The sequence below is a fragment of the Haliaeetus albicilla genome, chromosome 4 (assembly GCF_947461875.1).
Source record: "Haliaeetus albicilla chromosome 4, bHalAlb1.1, whole genome shotgun sequence".
Taxonomy (NCBI): Eukaryota; Metazoa; Chordata; class Aves; order Accipitriformes; family Accipitridae; genus Haliaeetus; species Haliaeetus albicilla.
Genome location: NC_091486.1, coordinates 50477992 through 50500743, shown reverse-complemented (window position 1 = coordinate 50500743; position 22752 = coordinate 50477992). Strand labels below are relative to the sequence as shown.

The window sequence follows — 22752 nt, the reverse complement described above, 5'->3', positions numbered from 1 at the left end:
TATTTTTGTTCTGTTCTGTGAGGTTGTATCTTGTCCTCTTTCCTGCACAGCAAATGTACATCGCATTTGTGAAGAATTCCAGATTCACCTCTCCCAATGTCCTGCCCATGATCAACTTCATGCAGCGCACACTGACAGAGATGTATGCCCTGGACACACATACGTCTTACCAGCATGCCTTCATCTATATCCGTCAGCTTGCCATTCACTTGCGCAGTGCAATGACGATAAAGAAGAAGGTAGGTACCCATCAGTGTGGAAGGAGTGTACCCTCCTATGGGGAATGTGCAGAGAGGGGAAAATTACAGTAGCCGTTTCAGTCTTTTAGTAGCGTCTCTAAAGTGTCAGTACTTGTGTCTGACCCATTTCATAATGTGCTGAGGAATTTTTTGCCAGGGGCTACGAGCTTCAGAGATCACCTTGTAGTTGCCTGTGTTAGTTTAGAATTTCAGCAAGGAAGGAGAGAAAAGACAACTGCAGGGTGGGAGTCACTTTTCTCTCCACAGCTTCCAAGAGATTGCGATGCACTTTCCATCTTCTGTCTTGGGCACCCTTTTTCCACTCTGTGAAGCAGCTGTTTGCAGCCTCTGTGGCAAAACCTCAAGGTAAAGAAGATTAGGAGCCACCCTGGTGTGTGCATCTTTACAGTGAAGCCCGTACTATTTAAAGGACTTAATTGAACAAATCAGCTCAGACCTTTTGGGAGCAGCCCTGATTGCAGCCACTTCCAGTCTGACCTCAGAAATCTGAGTCAGATTGCTAATCCTGGCTTTACTCATGTTTAGCAAAACAGACCACTATAGATTAATTGTTCAGCTGCTCGTAAACATTGCAAGATTGGTGACCAGTTAAATCTCCTGGCTGTTCAGACATGGGAATGAACGAGCGGAGATAAATGAAGTCTGGGCTGCATATGCCCTAATTGGATTGCATTGGCTTCTTACACCTTCAGTTCTGGCCCAGACAAGAACTAAATCCACTTGATTTCACAGCTGGGGGAGGATTGTAAGAACTTTAAATGACAACAGCACAACCAAAACGTACAAATCCAAGCAGTAAGCCAATTTAAATTGAGCTGTGGGTGGTTGTGGAAGGTGATTACAAGAGCAGATTGCTTATCTGTTCTGTGCAAGAGAAGCTGAGAACAGAGCTTCTTGGTACGTCTCGGTGACCTGGTGAGAGCAGGGAGAGCTCTACCATTTCCAGCTGCAGCTGAAGTCCCTACTGCAAAGTTTGGTCCAGTGGCTGCAATTGAGGGCTTCTGTCCTTTTTCCAGGACTTAGGCATCTTACTTCATCCATGCAAAAGAGGAAGGTGACCTAGGCCTTGAAAGTCTGTCTGAAACATAAGTTGGAGCTGAGGCACCTTGTTAAGTGCAATCTCCTAAGTTCTTGGTGCGATTCTGGGGAATACATGGGCCTGCAGAACTCTTCGGAAAGGGTGTCCTTAAGGGACTATTCCGGGCTTTTATTTAGTATGGCACTATGAGCTGCTTAAGCACGTGGCAGGGAGAGTGGAGGCTTGCCCAGACATTCTTGAAAACAATGTCTCTTGGATTGATGCAAGACTTGACCGACACCTACCCATACTACTCAGCCAGCCTCAAATGCTGGTTCAGTGTGTCACTGCACATCAGGCACGCTGCTGGCCTGTTGCATTGTTTTTGCTGGTAACCGTAAAGGCTGGCTGAGAAACAGAGCTGAAAGTTTGTTCTCAGCTCTGCTGCATGTCATTTTTACTCTGCAATTGACAAAAATGAAACTGTCCTGGGTAGTGGCTTTTCCAAAAGCAGGGAGGAGTCCTGGGTTGATCATTTGTTCCTTGCTTTAACAGTGAATGTTTGTAGGCACATCTTTAAAATGAGCACTGATACTACCTTTCAGAGTTGGTGTGGTGATTAGGGGGTTTTGATTAATACAGCTGAGGGAAGGGAAGCCTCAAGTGGGCAGGACAAGCTGCTATGTAATAACCAAATGAGTTTGAGTGCAGAGAGGGGAAATCCAGATGAATTCAAATTAATTTATTCCTAGCTTGAATCTATAGTGTAGCTTTACACACCCTTCCCCCCCCCCCCTTCTGGTCTGCAGAGGCCAGAAGGCAATTTACAAGGATATCAGAGAGGGGTACTCCTTTCCAGCCTTCCTACCTGTGGGAGACGAGGGGCTGTCCCAGGGACTGTGGGCAAATGGAACAGTTAAAGGCTTCCTAATGCTTGGCCACATCCCACAATCTGCTGTGAGCTGGATCATTAAATCATCCTTCTCAAATGAGCCATACTTGTGAAGAAAAGCCGTCTGTGTGTTGCTCATTATTTCTTTCAAGGCACTAACTAGTACCAAATCATAATGTTGCCAATGCAGCATCTTGAACTTGCTGGTGGTGGGTCAGCCACTAGCATCAAAGCAACAGCTAGAATGTTAGTTATTCCTCTCTAAGCAGTACACAATGTCCTCTTAGAGAATGCTGGATAAAATGAGTCCTGTAGAGAAATCAGAATGAGCTCCTCTCAGATGCCACATTTTCAAGTTTGTGCTTGTGTTTTTTTCCCTTTTCTGCAGGAGAACTTCCAGTCTGTTTATAACTGGCAGTATATCCACTGCCTGTATTTCTGGTGTCGAGTTCTCAGCACAATCTATCCCAGTGAGGTCATGGAGCCGTTGATCTATCCTTTGACACAGGTCATCATTGGCTGTATAAAGTAAGTAGGATTTTTGTTTGTTTCTTTTAGCTATACTCCATCTTGCTTGATGTGGCCGAGCAGTTACTAAGGGGTGTTATTGTTATGCGATTTGGATTCAACCTTGCATTGTAAGGAAATGTCTGAGAGCTGCTTTTATTGAAGTATTCTAGCTGAAGATGTGAGCACCTGTATGTTTAGGTGATGAGAAAGTTGTGGTGTAGGTTATTTTCTCCTAGGCTAAATTCTCTGTATAAGAGAAGTTGCAGTCTGAATAGCCTGGACACATTATCCTCCCAGTTGTACAAAGTGGCAAGGAAAAATCTACTGACTTGCCTCAGGACCTAACAGTGCCAAAGTACAGAATCAAGTCCTCATCTCTAGCTCTGTAAATACAGTTAGAAGATGTGTTGTTTTGTGCATATGTTAGAATTTGAAGAACTAGGACACATTTATTGCTTTAGTATGCCTCTGCTGAGAATCTTTCTCTTTTCCCATCAGTTTATGTGTTTATATATGAAATTTTGTCCTTTGAAACGGCTGTTAATAATGAGCATTGAGGGAATTTCTGAAGCTCTGGTGATCTCTGAAATCCTGTTAGCTCTGTTAACCAGATTCTCAGCTTTAAAACACCACCCGCCTGGTCTTGAAAAACTCCCAAGTGGTGATGAAGATAAGCAGATTTAAAGGATCGTTAAGAATATGCATACATCCCTCTTCCCGTCCCCCTTGTGCATAGGCTGCTTCCCACTGCTGTTGTAGAGCTTTAGTTGTCCTGTGGACTAATCTAGGCAGTTTTCTACCTGTCCAGGCAGATAAATCAGCTATCTGGGGCCAAGGAAAGGTGAATCGGGTGAGTCTCAGCAAGAGCAGCAAATACAATTTGTTAGCATCTGTGATGGACAGGGCTGCTTGGCACGAAGTACAGTTACTGTCTGACAAGGCTTTAAAGATTTGGAAACCCAACAGATGGGTTCTAGGGTAGGGAAAATAAATCCCACCCTGGCTTTCTTACTGAGTCAAGCCAGTGTCTAGGATGTAAGAAGGGGGTACATAAGTTAGCAGATGTGGGATTGATGTGGCTCCACAGGCTTCAGTCTATACCCAGGATCCCTAGTGGCTCCCTCCTGGGTATAGTCAGCATCTTCTCAGTGTTGGTGGCTGTGCTGGCCAAACCGAGCCCAGCAAGAGTCAGTCTCTATGCCACATCCCCTGGTCTAGATAACATCTGTAGCAACTGAGTGTTACGGAAGAACTCAGGTTGTTTCTGTTTGAGATGAGAGGATAAAATAATGTAGCCTGCAGGTCAAGGTTTTTTTTGCTTCATGTAGCATTTAACGCGTTTCTGGCAGGCTGCTTAATCCGCTGACAGCAGTCAGATACTTTCTTGTGGAGGTGGCATGAATGAGCTGGATCCCTCTCTTTGTTCCTCTGTGCTGTTCGGCTTTGAGAGGTGTGTGTATGCGATCAGGTGTTGGGGCAGGATGCCGTGTAACATCTGGAATACCTTCTCACTTCTGTTCCTGATGCAGTGTAGTGCTCTGGGGGTCCATCTGGAGGGTGGTAGTGCTGGGAGGTGGCTCTGCTTCCCCAGTGCCTTTTGTACCGGGAGGTGGCGCCTGGCTCCAGCGCAAGGGCAGTGAGCAGGGTGTCTGTCTGTCTGTCTGGGACCTGATCGGTTCCTCTTGCCACCCTGGCCTCTTACGTGCGTGGAATGGGGAGAAACCACCATCCATCACAGGCTTTTTGCTCTAGGCAGGGACCAGGGCAGAATTTGATAAGTGATTAAACAAGATAAATAGTAGAAGAGGGTTGCCTGCTAAACTCAAGATTAGCTCCCTCATTTTCTTGCTCCTTCTGTTTGCTTACCAGCATATAAAATGCATTGAAACTATTTTTAATAATACATATTTCAGAAATGGGCCCCGTGTGTGTGTCTGGAAGTTGCCTATGCTCAAGATGTGGTCCAGGGAAGTTGGAGTACGGAGTGGAGAAGTACTGGAACTGATAATTTCTGCTATTTTTGTGGTGCTGGGAAGAGCCTCATTGCTGAGTTTGCTCATGGAATTGCCATGTAATAATAAGTGATGCTGTTCTCACAAACAGCTGAAATGTTGCAGTTAGTTTGACCAATGGGGCAGTGTTGCAGGTATTGCAGAGATAGGAGAATGTGAAGGACATGATTTCCCCCTTCCTTTCACTGCCTTGTGCTTTTCTCTGCCTCTGTAATCCATAAGTTCCTCCTTTTGATCTGTGTGCTTGCATTTTTTGGAGTTCATGGTTGGATTTTTTTGTAGCAGAGTTGTTGCAGAAGCTCCTGTTCTGTTATTATCCCTTTTCCCCTCATCCCATAAAGAGTTTTTCTGACCATGTCTGCTTGGATTTCTACCTTACTCCCAGTCTAAGCTATAAAAATGAAGCTCCTCCCTGGCTTATAGTTAAATGAGGATTTTTGGTGCCTGTTAAATTTTGGTTTCTGGCCTCTCAGCACATATAGGGGAGGAAGCAGGTACAGCCTTCTCCACGGAGAAGCAAGCACAGCCTTGATGTCCCTGAGCAAGTTCCCTTGGTGACCTGTCCTGGTGGGGCGGAGGCTGATGTTGAAAGAAGTTTTTGCTGTCCTCTCTAGCCAGAGAAAGATTGTGGTCACCCAGGAGTATAACAGAAGGAGTTTTAGTGAGTAAAAATAAGCCTTGAGAAGCCTTTAGGCTGTTTTCTACACCACAGCCTGTGCCCTGGCTGCATGGGAGAAGTACAGCAGGCATTCCAGGAGATAGTGATGGTAAAACATTAGGGAACACTCTCTGCTGAGATGAAATGCGAGTCATTTTGAACCCCCCGGCTGTGGCCTGGAGTGACTAGGCAGTTGGACCTTCCTCAGCAGAGCTGGGACCCAGCTGTGTTTTGTATTCCCTGTGCATCCAGCCATCGGGAAGTTGAGCAGATTGTTGCATCGCCACGCACTCTAAAATTAATGGTCTTGGTTTACAGTAAATCTATACGCTTAACAGGTTTATTCCTTGATCAATTAATTCCTGAGAATGGCTTTCGTCATCTCCAGTGGTGCCAGATCATGGGTGCAAAGTAGATTTATTTCTATAATGGATCCAATGATAATTATTTCACTATCTGGAGGGGGAGAGGGGGGAGATGCGGGTGATTTATGGTGCCTGGTCAAGCATGTTTTTTTGCTCTCCTGGATTGCTCAGCAAGCTCTTTGGGGAGGGGAGGGGTTCATTTATCAGACTTGAGCCTGTTGTCTGGGAACTGCATTTTTTTTGTGGTGTGGGGTGTTTTGGTCTTTTTTTAATCCTTGTAAATGCTAGAGGCATCCATGTCTTCATGTACAGGTCATTCAGTGTGAGAGGTTTCTAGAATGGTACAGTAGTGAGGTCCTAGTGTCTTTTAGGGATAGCTCTGCATTTTCCCCTCTGCTGCTGGCTTACGTGGTGCTGAGGGAGCTGGCCCTTCTCAGTCCCAACCTTACAAAGGGAGTTGGCTCTACTTCTTTCTTAATACCTGAGTGTGTAATGGTTTGAAGTGTGGGTCAAAGAAAGTCTGGCCTCTTCCCCTCCATGCTGATTACTGGCTGTTCAAATGTACATGTTGCCTCTCTGAAGAAGATGGGAATAGCTCAGATGCTCCTCTGGACTGGAGAGGGCTGAACAGATTTGGTCACTCTCATTCCCACTCTCTCCTTTCTGATATGCTGGCCGTTGCTAGTCCAGCTCCTTCTGCCTCAGTGACATTCCACACTAAAAGCGTCACTGTTCAGGTGACAGCATGAACTCTAGATACACATAGGGTATGTAGCCTGAAATGGGAAACTTCTTCCTCCATGTAGTCCTTCTGGTATGCTGGGGGAGCCCTTTTCTTGATCAAACTTGCTGCTTTAGATGGGCATTTTACTGCTGGTTCCTGCTACTTTTCCTTGCGTACCTACCTGTGCTGGGAGCACGAGAGCTGAAAGTGTTGAACATGACTAAACAGCATCAGTGATAAACTTAATCTGCAAAGCTCTTGTCTTGTAGCACTTTCTCGAAGCTGGAAACCTAGTGCTTTGGTTGCAGGAATTTGTGTGTTAGTGTTACAGCTTTAACAAGGTGAATTTTATTTTCAGCTGCGGGATAGATTCAGGAGCTCAAACAGTTTGCTGTGCAACACTAAAGCTGCCTTTCTTTTGTAGAGCAGGAAAGGCTCTCAAGTGTCACTGAAGGCTGCAGGTGCAGTTCCTGTATAAACTTGGCCTAATACCCTTTCTTCTTTTTTCCTTCCTAGGCTGGTACCAACAGCTCGTTTCTACCCTCTGCGTATGCACTGCATCCGTGCACTTACACTGTTGTCTGAGAATACCAGGACCTTCATCCCAGTGTTACCATTTATCCTGGAGGTTAGTTGGTTCCTGCTGACCTACTAATGGCTGATGCCTACTACCTAACAAACACACTCGTTTACTCTACCTGCCAACAGCTCCCAAGATTGCCCTATTTGCTTACTCCCTAAAATCCCAGGCAAACAGCATCAGACAGGATGTATTGTTTGGTTAGCAAATAGGATTAAACTTTTATTGGCCTGTGAGCAGAGAGTATCTGAGATCAGCTGGGTGCAAAAATACATTCCTAGGCGGTTTAACTAATGCAAGTGGAGTAGGCAAAGAGTTTGCCAAAGAAGAGATTCAGAGGCTCAGCTGGTTGCAGTAACTCCTCGAGCTGTTGTTACTTGATACTGCTGATGTGTTCATATCTTAGCAGACGGAAGAGTTAGGATCTCCTAACTGCAGGCAAAGGGAAGTGGAATGAAAAAGGCCTTCAAGAATTAGAATTTATTTAGGGGAAAAAAAACCTCTGCAAATGCAACCTGGCAAAATGCAGTATGTTAAGTGAAATACTGATGCTAAGAGACCATCCAGCTTTCCCACTTACCAGAAGCCTGACATCTCTCCACATAGGTCTTTCTAGCTTTGCTGCTGTGAGAAGGTAGTACAGAAGTGGTGCAGCCAAATTTCACTGAAGAAGTGTGAGCGAGGCTGGGTGAGGAATGCAGAAGCCCCAGTAGGTCAGCATGAGGCTGGACACCGAAGAGGGGGAGGGAAGAGTGATTTCTATAATAAATGACCTGAGTCAGCCAGGCTCATTCCTAATCAAGTTCTGTTGAAGCAAAGGCTTTTGTGGTTTTGTGTTGTTGTAAACGTCCTTTGCAAACCACATCCTCTGAGCCTGTGGAAGGCAGCGATGTTTATAAATCTCCTCCTGCTCTCCCGCCGCCTCCGCTGCTCCCTGGCCTGTGTGGCTTTGCCATTCGCCTGCTTCCTTCCTCTTGTTCATGCATATTTGAAATTCTGCCAACCAGATTTAGTGTTAGAGGCATCTCTGCTCGGGGGCAGTGGAGCTTGGGGTGAGGATGGTTTCTCTGCTTTTTACTTTTTAGTGCTCTGAGAGATAAAGCATTTTTCCCCTCAGGGCTTTACCCCCTGTTTGCATTCTGGCTCCAACACCTTGGCTCTAATCTGTGTGTCGGGCCCCAGCCAGACGTTACCACGCTGCATGCTGAGCTTCCTCCCGGCTTCCACAAGTCCCCAACCACATCCGATCCTGCTGTGTGTGTTTGTGAGGCACTACTCAGCTCAGTAGTAGACGCTTGTCCAGGTGTTGGTGACAAGGGAGAGATGGGGGCAGGGTAAATGTGTGCATGTGTGTTGCTTGCATACTCTTTCACATTAACAATTATTTTCCTTTAACTTCTGTAACCCAAGGTGACTGGCATGATATTAAACTCCCAAATCTCCCTGCAGCTGTCAGCCTTTCCCTTCTTCCTGCCTATCTCCTGCAAGGGATCCCTCAAATATCTTGTGGAGTTCCCAAGAGCATTCAGGGCTATTCCCTTTGTACTTCCATCTCTTCCCAACTCCCTCCTCTCTGTTACAGAGGTATCTGAATGCTCTTAAAACCCTTAGTGTGTCTCCATAAGCTGTCTTCAGGCAAGAGATGTATTCCAGCTATGTGGATGAGATGGTAGGAAGCTTTAGCACACAGAGGGGAAGTGACCTGCCCAAAGTCCCAAGGTGGCTGTGGTGATGCTGGGAAGAGAATCCGCATTCTGATGCCCATCCTAGTGCTTTAACTGTGAGCCTGTTTCTGCCAGCTCACAAGTTCAGCAGTGACTTAGTCAATAGATATTGGTCCCATGCCACACCAAGTCATGAATCAAAATCCATTTTAAGCCCATTATCCAAACCATCATGAGATTTGAGGGATCTGATCAGTGAGTTTGGTACTAAGCAGGAGTCGACTTGAGGGTCATGACTGGGGTTGGGGGAGCAGAATGAAGCCTTCCCAGCATAAGGTATGCTCCATTTGATAGGAATGAGGAAAGGCTGCTTTCTCTGTCACTGTTGCAACTGAATCCAAATGCAGCGAAAGAATGGCTGTGGAGCTTGTGACCCTATATTTTGTGCATTTTTTGGAGAGGGCTTTGCACAGCCTCAGAATGTAGCTTCTGTGAAGCTTCTTGTGTGAAAAGTGACTGTGTAACTCCGTGTTTCTCTTCCCCCTTTCCATCAAGGAAACCCAACCCTTGCTACCTCTTGTCCTGTCGCTGCTGTGGTTTCAAGAGAAGGCAAATTGAATGTTTGTGCAATTCCCATAGGCACAGGAATTCCCCAAGCCCCTGCCAATAGAAATGAGAGCTGGCTGCTTGATGCATCTTGACAAGGGCTGATGCTCCCCAGCGTGGGCATCCAGCGCTGTCTCCTCTCTGACTCTGCTTTCCAGGATGGAGCAAAAGAAGCAGCTTGCTAAAATTACATCTTAGATGGGAGGAGGTAGCTTGGAAGAGAGTGTAAAGCAGGCAGGCTTTTATTTTTGTATTGTTACTCCCCTTGAAGGGCCTGTGAGATCTCAGGCTTTTCTTTTTTTTTTTTATCACTTCAATTATTGTCTGACAGCCACTAGTTTCTGCAGCAGGAAAATTGGTGGCTCATCTGCTGCAAGGCAGGTGTGGATAAACAAGGTGGAAATCTCCCCACAGGCAGACTTTGCATGCCAATTTAAAATTGGCTTCTCCTGTGGAGGGATGGGAGAGGGAGGTTAACCCTGATGTGCTTAGGAAGGCATGAGTTTTTCACTTTGACACTTAAATGGCTTTGAGTCTTGTTTTGGATGTGCAGCTTGCTTTGGAAAAAGTCCCCAGGGGCTTGGAGTGCAACATATATGGGAGTGAGCAGCGGATTGTGTCGGAAGAAATCAGCTGATACGAAGATTGTAGTTGGAGAATTGATAATGCTGGACATTGTCATACATTTAAGCACAGATCTGAAATTAGTTTTCTACAAGACATGGGCTCTTTGCCTCTTTTACACAGAGAGGAAAAGCTGGAACTTTAGACAGAGTAAGCTGAACCACTGCACCACCTGAAGATGCATCCTTCCTTTTCCTCATTCTCCTCCTTCCACTGCTATATTGCAGCTCTTAAATTCTGGATCACAGCCCTGCAGGTACCAGGGGCTGTTTGAGTGAAATCATGCCTGACCAATCTAATAGACTTCAATGATGAGATGATTGGCTGAGTGGATGAGGGGAGAGCAGTGAGTGGATGTTGTTTATCTTTTCTTTATCATGGTTTTGGATACCATTTCCCATAACTTCCTCACAGACAAGCTGATGAACTGCAGACTAGATAAGCAGACTGTGCGGTGTATTGACAACTGGCTGAACTTCCAGGCTCATGCTGTGATCAGTGGCATGAAATCTAGCTAGAGGATAGCCACTAGTGATGTGCCCTGGGGATCAATACTGGGGCTGATAGTGGTTATCATGTTCATTAATGGTTTGAATGGTGGGGCAGAGTGGCACCATCAGCAAGCTTGCAGATGATATGAAGTTGGAAGGAGTTGTTGATACACGAGATAAGTGCCCTGCAATTCAGAGGGATCTTGACAGGTTGGAGAAATGGGCAGGCAGACACCTCATGTAGCTCAACAGAGAGAAATGCAACATCCTGCACCTGGGGAAGAGTAACCCCACAATAACAACATCCTGGGGGCTGACTGTCTGGAAAGCAGCTTTGTGGAAAAGGATGTAGACAACAAGTTGGCCAAGAGCCAGCAATGTGCCCTTGCAGTAAAGAAGGACAATGGCATGCTGTGTTAGGCATAGCTTTGCCAGTGGTTTGACTGGGGTCTTTCCCCTGTGCTGAGTACTAGTGAGACCACAGCAGGAGTGCTGTGTCTAGTTCGGGACTCTCCAGGGCAAGAGAGACATGGACATACTGGAGTGAGTCTAGTGAAGAGCCACAGAGATGAAGGGATTGGAGTAACTGTCACATGAGAAGAGGCTGCAAGAGCTGTGACTTTGTAGCCTGAAGAAGAGAAGGCTCGGGGAGGATCTTCTTAATGTAAAATACCTGAAAGGGGGGTGCTTAGAAGATGGAGCTAGGCTCTCTGAAGTGATGTCCAGTGACGGGATGCAGTGGGCACAAACTGAAACGCAGGAGGGCTTGTCTGAACATCAGGAAACGTTTTTTCTTTTTTTTTCTTTTTTTTCTTTTTTTTACTGCGAGGCTCACTGAGCACTGGCACAGATTGCCTAGGAAGGTTGTGGAGTCTCTGTCCTTGGAGATAATAAAACACAATCTGGACATTGTCCTGGCTAGTTGGCTCTAGGTAGCCAGAGCAGGGCAGGTTGGACAAGATGATCTCCAGAGCTTTCTTCCAATCTCAACCATTCTGTGAATAAAGAGGTTGAAGCCAGATTTTTCTCAATGGCACTTGGTGACAAGACGAGAGGCAATATGCAGAAAATTAAATGCAGGAGGTCCCACTTAAGCATTTGGAGGGGGGGGAACCTCAACAATTTTATATGGTGAGTCTAGAACAGGTTACCTAGATAAATAGTGGAGTGTCTGTCCTTGGAGATACTCAAAATCTGACTGGACATGGCCCTGAGAAACCTGTTCTAGTTGACCCTGCTAGATGACTTCCAGAGGTCCCTTCCAACCATAACTGTGAAACTCTGAGCGCTTCAAGCCAGCTTCTGCAGAAAGTTGGGCAGCTTGTCTGAACTTGACAATAATCAGACTCTGCTTGAGCGGCTTAACTAGGCGCTCTCAGCCCTTCCCTCAGTGGAGTGGGAGGGTGACTGAACAGACCTGAGGGAAAGCTGCAGGCAGGCCCGGCAAAGCACTGTGTCCCTGCAGAGAGCTGGCCTGGGGCTGCCAGCTTTGGGGTGATCAAAGCAGATGCCAGGAGGCTTTTGCTAGAGCCTGAGAGAAAGAAATGGGGGGCAGATGGGGCGATACAGTGGGAGTGCTGTGGCTGCAGAGTTGGTTCTGTGGTTTGCACTCTGGCAGTGCAAACTATATCTGAGCACTCTTCTGACTAGCCACGTAGAAATCATCTGTGAGCTTGAGATTGCCAGAAATCTTTCTCCTTCCTGCCTGTGTTGCCCTGTCCTTTCCTTTGTCTGCTAGTGGTTATCACTTAAGCCAAGTTGTTGGCTTTTGACATTTTCTGGCCCTCTAGTCCCTCATTATCGCCTTTCTACCCTGCCACAGGATTCCTAGACATCAGTCATTCTCTCCTTCAGTCTGGCTGTTAGCTGATCCATTCTGCAGTCTTGAGATGGGAACCACATTTTCCCCCCTTTCCACATGTCCTGACCAGCTCCCTAGCACCTCCTGGGAAAGTTTCGAAACCTCTGCTTGCATTTCCCCACTTGCCTAGCGGCATGTTAGGATCCCACAGAGCCTGATGCCTTGTGCTTTAATGTGTCTGACCTCAGGGATCAATACTACTGTTTTGGCCAAAGAAATAACCGTGCATAACGAGGTTTATAGCATCGATTCCCTAGGCTAGGGCTCTTTGTTTTCACAAGCCACCAAGCTTGTCCCTCCCTTCCAAATAACCTGGATTGACAAATAAAATGTAAAAAATCAATAGTCGTCTCCATGCTTTTCTGGCCTGGGGGCATCCATGTGACCTGAACACCCTCCCTTTCCTCCTCACCTCACCCTCTAGCAATCAGTATGCTGCATCCCCTTGTTGCTGGGCTGGTTGGGGTCTGATGATGAATGTGTTGCTGCTGCATAGAGGGAATAGAAATTATTTCCTGCTCAGGAGTGCAATTTAAAAGTGTTGGGGACAGGGAGAGGAACTGTGGGTTACTTTTGAGGTGCTCAAAAGTATGGGTGGGCAGGATATTCTCTTTATCAGCCTCCCTCAGTGGTTGTCATCAGATATGCAAATGATTACCAATTGTTGGCTGAGGGGGTTTTTTGTTGGTGGTTTTTTTTTTTTTTTTTTTCCAATGAGATCTTATTGCTAATGAACACCTCCCTTGATTGCCACTTATCACCTGATGGGGGTCTCTTGGAATCTGCCCCAGATCAAGTGGCTTTTGCGGTTCTTGCCATCTTTTTCCTGAGATCTGCCCCTACCAGGCTGGGAGAAGGCATACTGGTATTGCTGTTCATTTTGGAAACCTTTTGCTCCTTCCTCTATCACAGCTTCAGACGAAGAGCAGCGCAGCGCACGGGCTTATTGGGATAGTGTACCCTGTTGTCTGATGTCTGCCCAGGGCAGTAGGGACCAAGGCAGATTATGGCTCTAGCTGATTTCAGCTGAAGATAGCGTTCCTGCATGCAAAATGTAGCCTTCCGAGGAAGTAAAGAATGGAAGTTCTCATTGATTCATGTTACCCTTCCCCCAAAGAAGTTGGGAAACTCCTCCCAAAAAGGAGAGAGTTGGGAAAAGGCTTTCATAGTTCTTGGTCTTGATTACAATTTATTAAGTTTTAAGGCAATAATGGCTCTTCTTAATTAAAACCAAACTTGAGATGCCACCCTGGAGAGCGAGTCACACACACATATGTGAGCTTCCTCTCTGTTTTCTCCTTTCTACTATGGAAGCTTCATACCTTCTGTTTCCAAAATACTTCTCTCCCCAACCATTATCATTAAACAAGCTCTGGAAAAACACAAAAGCAAAGGTGCAGGTCTGTCTTTTGACATTACATACTAGTCTACTGGGTATCCAGCTGTACAGAGCTTGTGTGTGCTCATCATTTTGATGAGCAGGATGCACGGTCTCCTCTCAAACTCTGGGAAGGGGCCAGTTTTTCTCCATGTCCCTTGCTATAAAATGAAATGCGTCCATAGGGAATAATATGCACTTATTCAAAGGCTGTTCAGTTATAATTGGTACGAGGGATGCCAGTGGGAAATGTGTTAGAATAGAAACCTTGCCTGGCAAGGGGTGTTTGTGAAAAGGACTTACTGGTCTCTCTGCTTCCTGGGACAATTATTTCAGTGACAGTAAGAGGGTAATGGATTTGTTGTAAGCAACATCCAGTCTTGCTGTTGAAAAGCTTTTCACCTTAAGGGACAGCTCCAAAATACACTCAAGCTTTATAGTATGATCTTTCTGACCATTAGAAGCATGGGTCTGAGGAACAAACCTCTAGTTTCTTGTGCTGTTGCTTGTGTTGGTTTCCTTGTACCCCACACTTCTGTGGCATCTTTCACACTCAGGTCTCTAAAGCTTCAAGTGTGGTTGGTGTTTGCTTCCTAACTGTCCCTTGGTAGGGTCTTTAAGAAAGCTGTGGGACAGTGATCAGAACAGGCAAGCAGGAATCAGGATTTCTGGCTTGTCTTCTTGGCTCTGCCACCAACTGCACGATCTCAGTTGAGTCATTTGGTATCTGTTGTTTTGTGGTGCGATCATCTTTGTGCTTGTTTTTTTTCTGTTGTAGGTTTTCCAACAAGTGGATTTCAACAAGAAGCCAGGACGTATGAGCGCTAAGCCTATAAACTTTGCAGTGATCTTGAAGCTTTCCAATGCTAACCTGCAGGAGAAGGCCTTCCGAGTAAGTGGAACCCCAGCGGCCAACAGTGCACAGTTTCTCTGTAAGCAGCGGAGTTGCCCTAGTGATATGCTTTGTGTTCCTGTCCTGTAAGGCTGGAGACTCATTTCCCAAACTGGGCGCTGTAAGGTTTAGTTCCTATCTGATATCTCTGTTTCTGCTTCCCCTGCTCAGGACGGACTCATTGAACAGCTTTATGACCTGATGCTTGAGTATCTCCATTGCCAAGCCTACAGCATTGGATTCCCAGAGTTGGTTCTCCCAACTGTCATTCAGGTAAGGTGTAAGATGCTTCTTAGTCGTGCTGTGAATGTGCACAGAGCGGGATAAAGTCATTTAAGCTAATGGTGAGCTCAAGATGGTCCTCACAATGTGAGGGGAGAGCTGTTTACCTTTTCTTAATTATAGTTTTTCTTTGCATTTTGGGGAATTCTTGGGGAGGAACAGAGGCATTGCATCTAATTAGGAGGCTGAAGGTAGATGAAAGTGGCTGTGGAGTTAGCCACTGTGGAACAGAGGACTGTATAACTGCTGTAGAGATATGTTTTTGACTAGTGAACGCAGATGAGTTCTTGGCAATTCAGAGTTGTCCGAATTGCTGTATTGTTTCAGAGCAGTACCTGTGCTCTGTGAGCCCGTACTTTTCCTTATGGCCTCCCTCACATGCTCTCCACAAGATGGCAATCTTCCCTCCTTTCACAGTGTCTCCATCAACTGGGGCACTTTCTCCCCAGGTCCCTCCATACAAAACAGTACAATTCTTGTCTCCATCCCTCCTCCTTGCTGCACCTAACGGTAGTGCTGCAAAGTAGTCTCCTTTGCGTCTCCCCTGGCATTCCACGGTGCAGGGTGTTCTTTCTAGCCACTTCATGTTTACATACTTCGTTGTCCGCAACAAAACCGCCTACTAGTGCTGTGCGTGGGTGTTTTGTGCATAATCTTTCCCTGATACCTTGCTTGCTGGGTGGCTTCAGTTTTGAATGAGCAGTGACCTCTCTGCTTTGAACAGTAAGATTGCTCAGTGCAAACGTGTTGGAACTTGTTCCCTCCCTTCGTCCCAGTCCTCTCTATTTTTAACTCGTGAGTGGCAGGTGTCATACGAGTTTGGCAGAGGGCTGCTGTCGTATCCTCCATGGGGACGTGAACCTCCGCTTTGCTTTGGTGTCTGCCACGAGACCCTGTGTCTGTATACCTTGTTGCTACGATGCCTCTGGTTGACATGGGAGTAATGTCTCGGTTGGGACCCACAGGCTGCTTGGGAGGCAAATCTCCTTGTTTCTGTTGTATGTAATAGGCTGGCATGTGTCAGGCGCATGACTCTTGGCTGGGTCCCTGCAGCCTGGCACAGGCCATTGCCTAGCTGGCATTAGGCTGCTTTGGCTAATGTGAGCTGACAGGCAGTCTCTGTGCTAGGAGAGCAGCTCCTGTGCTTGCTCTCGCTTTGCGTGCCTCTCTCTTATCGGCAGCGAACAAAGCCCTTTCCTCTCAGCCAGCAGCTGTTGAGAGCATCGAAGCTGTCGGAGCCGATGTTCTAGCTGGAATGAAAAACGGCTGACGGCCCTCTGGCACCAAGCGCCCTGTGGCTTCCAAACACACCCTGGGACCAGCCTGTATTTCTGCAGAGAATTAATGCTATCGGATTCCTATTTGGCTGCCACTAACCACAGCCTCGTGGCGTCTGCTGGGCTGGGGTGCTGAGGTTAGCTTCCCAAAATCTCAGAGTCTTCGGGAAAGTGGGGGGGGGGGGGCTTTTCTCCTGGAACGGTTCCAGTTAACTGTAAAAATCCATCTGTCCTGATTCTTCCTCCCCGATGAGCTCACGCTTCTCTCAGTGCCGTGTCGTAGGGGCTGTGTTCCAGCTGGCGACGGTTGCGTTCCTCGTCTTCTGGTCAGCGGCTTTGGGAGAAGCTAGGCTGAACTGCCTTCAAACTGAACTTTAAAACCTCCCTGCCTGGAAGGCAGGAAGGACCCTGGCAGATCAAAGGAAAGGAGAGCCAGGAGGGGCGGAAGACAGTTCAAAGGCTTCTGTTCTGCCCAGCTGCTGGGATGACCCTATGGCGGTCACTGCCTCCACAGGCTGGTGAGGACCTCAGAGTGCAGAGCCTGTGTGCCTGGATGCTTGGAAGAGACTGCCTCTTCCCTCCTCTAGAGCCCTGACAAGCATCACAGAGCAGAGGTGGGAGGTTGAAGGGAAGAACTGGGCAGACATCGATAAGGGGTAGGTACTGCTGGGTGGAGGCAAGAGATGGCATGATCTAGGCATGGCTTGCAGCTAGACAGAAGGGCAGGAGGTGCCGGTTTGCCTTGCCAGCAGCCACTCCTCCTGCTGCTCGCTCTCTGTCCCGAGTTGAATATTCTCTCTGCTTTTTGTGAGTAGGGGATTGGGCTTGATTTGGGTTCCCTGCAACACACGCGCACCCCCAGCTGCTTCAGATCATTTATAGTTCTCTGCGTCGTTTACAGTAAGAGGAGCTGGGGTTTTGCTGTGGTCTCTGCTGGTATAAACCATTGGTGTTTAAGGCTGGCAGTTTGACAGAATCAATCCCGCTAATCACAGAGCTGCTTAGCTAGGAACCAATGTGAGATGTTAATGACACACACACGCACGCGTATGTTCTGATTGCTTTTATTCTGGAAAGATACGGTTGTTGTATTTGGCAGAGTGGAAAAAGGCATACACAGAGTCCCTTTCTCTCTCCCTCCTCTATCTTCTTTTACCTTCTTGGTTGTGTTCCCTGCCTCTTAACACAGGACTGAGATCTCATTACATTTCGTTAATATCTGTGGCAGATAGTGGTGGGACTGTGAGGGATTGCAGGGGTAGGAGAGAGGAGGGGGAGAGAAGAAATGAAGCATACGGCTGTGAGAGCGAACACACAACACCAAACTGCAGAGATAGAGCCTGAGATTTTGCAGGATTTCTGGTGACACTTCTGCAACGAAAGAAAAATGATAATGTATGTGGCAGCGGATGAAATGGATCTGGGGCTGCAGCTGTGGGGATCAAGTGAGATAAATCGAATGACAAATGCATCTCTCAGTGGAGATAAATATGCAGCACCTATAAAAAAATAAGTATTTTAGAAAGGGGGGGGTAGGTAGGACAGGCTTCACCAGCAGAAGAATAGTTTTGCTGATGGTTTCTTTGTACTTGTTTGATGGGCTGTATGCTTTGTGGAAAGGGGGGAAGGTGTTCATTTTAACTCCCATTTTTCTGAGTTGGATGTATGATGGCAGGTGGGCGTATGCTGGGCATAAAGGGACAAGAGAAGCCCCTGCTGCTAGGTAATGGGGGACATTCTCCATGTGTGTAGCAGACAGCAGATCCTGCAGCATTATACCCATCAGGAGAGCAGTGTCCTGACAGAGAGGGGCTAGGTGTGACTGTCACCTCTTGATTAACATTTAATACCTATCCACTTGGCATGTAAGATCAAGTCAACGTGTGGGCTTGACAGGAGGGAGACATCGTCTTCCTTCCCTTAGCTCTGTCTTTTGAGGCAGAACATTTGAAGCTGTAAGTAGAGAAGGCAGTACTGTATTTTCTGACTAGAAACACTTTATCTCTATCATGATAGCATCTGCAGGTCCCAGCTGAAGTGAAGATTCCATTGTGGTTAACCATTTTCTTTTGCCTTGTTGGATCTCTAAATCAAGTGTCTGTGTTGTGTGCGTGTATGTGTGTATATATATATGCCTCTAGCAAAGAGCTTGGCCTGCAGAATTTGGACAGCACTCCGGAGACTTGTCTTGGAGTTGGTGAAAAGTGTTAGGAGACAGTGTTGTAAACTGGAATTCAAGCCATGAGTCAATCTGGGCACCCCCATCTCTCTTTCTGTCATCAAAAGTATCCACTGCTGCCTCAGCTTTTAGTCTGGAGGTGTCAGAACAGTGCAGTGGTGTTGGAGGGCGGTTTGTATTAGGAGGGGAAATCTTCTCTGGTGGGGAGAAAAGAGGTTTGCTCGAAAACAAGGCTACTGAGATAAAAAAAGAAAACAACACAAAAATGTGCTGTTTTCAATGAAGTCTCATTGTCTGAGAGTAGTGAAATGTGCTTTGGGTGCAGAAAGAAGGCAGGAGCAGATTCTCTGCGAGTAGGATGGTCCTTGCCCTTTGCAGCAGTAGGGTTTGTGGTTTCCTGGCAGACTGGCTCTTGTCCTGAGGGTTACACATAAAGCCTTGGGTCTAAAAGAAAGAATTGCCTAGGCGCATGCTGCACAAGTTGTTCACAGAGATGGTTATTTTGTGAATATTTGTGTGGTGGCTGTGTGGGTTTGTGCCCTTGAAAAATCCGTGGTGCCAGATGGAGTTGGGTTGGTACAGTCAGACACTAAGCAAACTTCACCCCATGTGACTCTGCAGATGGCCATCTGTCCTGACCCACAGCTCTGCTGCTGTAGCAGCACCAAATTTTCCCACCGAGCTATGCCAAAGACCCTTACTCCCAGTCTGCAGACACTTCCACCCCAATTTTAAGTCTCTTCTCAAACTCTGCCTTCAATCCCAGCCATCAGTCTCATCCACAGCCTCTTGTATTTGGTGTTCCCACTCCTGTATTGGCTGGTGTTCTACAGTCTTAACCCACAGACACCTTTCCCCATTCTAATCCTGGCTTCCCTGTGTTTTTGGCCATCTAGTATCCACTGTTATTCCTGGTCTCCGTGCATCTGGTCCACAGTCCCTCTTAATACTTGGTGGAACAGGAGACAGGGATATTGTAACTATAATGGCAGCTAGGAGCTGAGGCCCCAGTGAGCATAGAATTCTTTCCTGCTGGTTGCTTGAACTCCACTGACACATTTTTTTTCAGAAAGAAGTAGTGTTAGAGGGTGCAAAGAGCTGTTTTTGAGCAAGGCCCCCGCACTGGGTTGCGTACAAACATCTGGCCTGTCACTGCAACTCTTTGCATCCTCCCAGCCTGGAGTGGCAGGACCCCCAGGGCTGAATATGGATGATACATTGGAGTATGGTATGAATTGAAGGGAAAAGGCACCCCATGCTGTCTGTCACTGGGGGCGGGAAATGTTTTTTTGCTGATGGGATCTGTTTATGGAAACTATTATGTTGCTTTCATTCTTCCTCTCCTTTTCCTCCTCCCAGCTAAAATCTTTCCTGAAGGAATGCAAGATTGCCAACTACTGCAAGCCTATCCGGCAGCTCCTGGAGAAACTGCAGGAAAATTCTGCCTACATCGCCAGCAGGCGTCAGAAAGCCACCTTCGGCGTGGCCAGCAGGGAGTCTGTGGTGAGTCTGCTACTTCGATTTGGGCTTCCTGGAAAGACAGTCAGACTCTGGCTGCTGGGGTTGAGCGGGTGGCAGAGGGAGGAGGGACGACGAGATCATGGAAACGGGAGTGTGTGGGGTGGGGCAGATGTTCACAAACAACTGAACTCGGCAGGGCTCTGATGCTATAGCTGGCAAAACTCTGCAGCCAAGAGCCTCATGGAAAACACAGTCCATAAATTACACCCTTCTATTATTTATAACACACACATAAGCACAGAAGCGCCTTGCTTTGCTGGGGCATCTCCTTTTCTGAGAAGTTTCTTTGTTTTCATCATCCTATTCTTGATAGTTCATGCCAGTTCATGCCTAAAGCGATAAGAGGGATTCTGCTGCCTCTGTAAGTGTGTTGTTTCCTCCTAGTCTGTCGAGACTAGTCTCCAGCAGTGTAGAACCAAGGCATCGGCAGACTGCTATGTGGCAGTTCAGGATCCTAAGACAAACCTTTCCCCGTTTTCCTGGGCCCTTGTGGAGACAGAGCTATAGAATCAGGGCAGTTAGGAGCCATAAGAACAGTAATCAAGCATCCTGGGCACTGCATTTTCTTCTCAAGAGAGGTGCTATTACATTCTTCTGTCTGCAGCCTAAGCATCCAGCCTGCTGAGAAAATGCTGAGCACAGTTGGCACCTAGAAAGTTGCAGTGACTCTTGGTGGCTCATAGCGCCTGTGGAGCAGTTGAGTTAAACGTCAGGATTCTACCTTAGTGATGAGATGAAGAGGAGTGACTAAGGTGATGATGGAGACCCCTCCCCCCCTTATCTTAGGAAGTGAACTGTAGCACAGCTAGAAAACGGTATATTAGAAGGCGTGTTAGCTAATAGTTGGCCATCTGGCGAACGGGCTGAGATGCTACCTTTTTCCTTGTTTCCCCTGCTCCAGGAGTCTGCCTGCTCTGAGCCAGGTCCTCCTAGGGATGGTGTAGCATATTGTCAGGACATTCCTTTCATTGTCCTTGCTTGAAGCTTTTTTTTTCTTTTGCTTTGCTCCATGCTTCTTTGGAGACCCGTTGACCTGACCTAAACTCTGAGGTGTTTGAAATCCAGGCCCTATGTAAATGAAGCCAAACGGAAGGTAGCCTTGTTAATTAAGCTTTGTTTGTTGTTAAGCTTCGAGTTGGACATTTTACATTTTATCTTTGCTTTTTATCTAGCACAGCAGCCTTTGCAAGCCTGATAACAGGTGAACTGTGTGTGTTCATGCATGCCTCTCAGTGTGAGAGGAAGTAGTGGGTCTGATTCTTCTTTGCCTGGCAGGAGAGAGGTAAAAATATCTCTGTCTGCAAGGCAATTGATGGGTCAGACTGGTCTCTCTGGCCACATGGTATCATTGGAAAGTCTGGAGTTCTTGCATCATTGAAAGCTCCACCTGTTGGCATGGAGCTGAGCACGGAGCAGAAGTTGCAGTGCAGACTAATTTGTCTTCAGACGCTAAGGGGTAGCGACTGCAGGACTGAAATCCTGACATATCAATGCCAGGACGCAGCAGTGCTATTCTGGGATTAAGGGGTTGATGGACCTGGGTTTGAAGTGACTAAGTAGTCTTTGATTCTGTAAATGCCATTCTGGGTTGGACTGTTTTTGCTAAAGGAATTAACTTCCCGTCTGGAGTGAAGTGGTTAGGGTTTTGTTGTTTTGTACTTTTTGCGGGCAATGCTGTGACCACCCACCCACTCTGCAGAGGTAGAGATTTCGGCCTCTAGGGCTCTCCGTGAAACAGATGAGCTGGGGAAGGTCATTGGCTAAATAAAACAGGGTTTCCAACAACTCTGCCACTGTCTGCTTTTCCCAGCAACTCTGGCTGTAGTCCCTTGTGTAAGAACTAAATGATGGTTTTAACATCTTGCTGCCTGTATGTCTCCTTGCTGACATTGGTGCACTTGCTTTCCCAGGGACATCTGGGTGGCTGAGTAGCACGAATCAGGCCGGATTGGCTCTGGAGGGGCAGCAACAGGCAGCCTGCCTTGAGTAAGGGAGGTTGGTTAAAGGAAGCAGGCACCGGTTTGCCAAGCCTGTTTGGAGACGGCTGTTTTGCCATTTAAAGGGTTAGAGCAACAGGGTAAAGTGCTGCTCGGGGAGGATGCCTGGACTGCCCGTGCAAGCTGTATTTTTGCACCGTGGTGGTGTCCTGTGAGAGAAGGGAGCCTTTCTCTTCCTTCAGTTAATGGGATATCAGTGCTCCTGGGAGCAGAGGAAACAGCCTACTCAGTACTTCTATGGGGTGGAAGAGCCCGTAGAGGCTTATCTTTTGTGCCCCCGTGGCCCTGTGTTTTCCCCCTCTGCCTTTGCAAGCAGATGGTGTAGATTCCCAAGAAGGGCCAAAGCTCCCACAGAGACTGGGCTTCCCAGAACGATTTGGAGTGTCCCTCGAAGTCTGGGTTGAGTTTGCCAGGCTGTCTCCAAGATATGTGGGGCATTGGCACTTCTCACGAGCAAACACTGCCAGAAAAGGGAAGGGAAGGGGGGGGGGTGAGGGAAGGGGAGGTATTTGCGTGTCCCCCTTGCCAGCAAGAGCAATTGAAAGCAAATGCTCTCTGGTTTTCACATGCATGCATTTGTGCCTGGTCCGCTGTAGGGAGCAGAGCCCAAATTCTGAGCTAATTCTTCCAGACAACATGCTGAAATGCAGCTTTCCTGGGGGGAGTTGCAGAGTAGTGGGTGTGCTTTAGAAAGGTGGGTTTTACCTAAGGGTCTATATTATATAATTTTAAAGAAAAAACAACCTGGGGATTGAACCTAGTGCTGCGGGGGGAGCATGATGGTGCAATGTTTAACTTAACATGGAGCGACTGTGGAGGGATCCCTCCTTGCATCCCAGGAACTGTGGTATGGAGGCATAGGCACACCAGATGTGTTTAGCCTGACTTCTTCCACGTTATTTTAAGATTGAGAACTTTTTTTTTTTTTGGTAAGAAGCGGGTTAATATTTGAGAGTCAGTG

The 22752-nt window shown here is 47.1% G+C and overlaps 1 protein-coding gene across 1 annotated transcript in view; it reads left to right on the top strand.

The window, feature by feature from the left end:
- The window catches only part of NOC2L (NOC2 like nucleolar associated transcriptional repressor), a 59884-nt gene that overhangs the window by 11319 nt on the left and 25813 nt on the right, over nt 1-22752 (top strand). Inside the window, exons 10-15 of the mRNA XM_069782611.1 lie at nt 51-239; nt 2559-2698; nt 6956-7067; nt 14422-14535; nt 14707-14808; nt 19633-19776. Coding sequence (XP_069638712.1) covers nt 51-239; nt 2559-2698; nt 6956-7067; nt 14422-14535; nt 14707-14808; nt 19633-19776 — 801 coding nt within the window. The remainder of the gene's footprint in view (nt 1-50; nt 240-2558; nt 2699-6955; nt 7068-14421; nt 14536-14706; nt 14809-19632; nt 19777-22752) is intronic.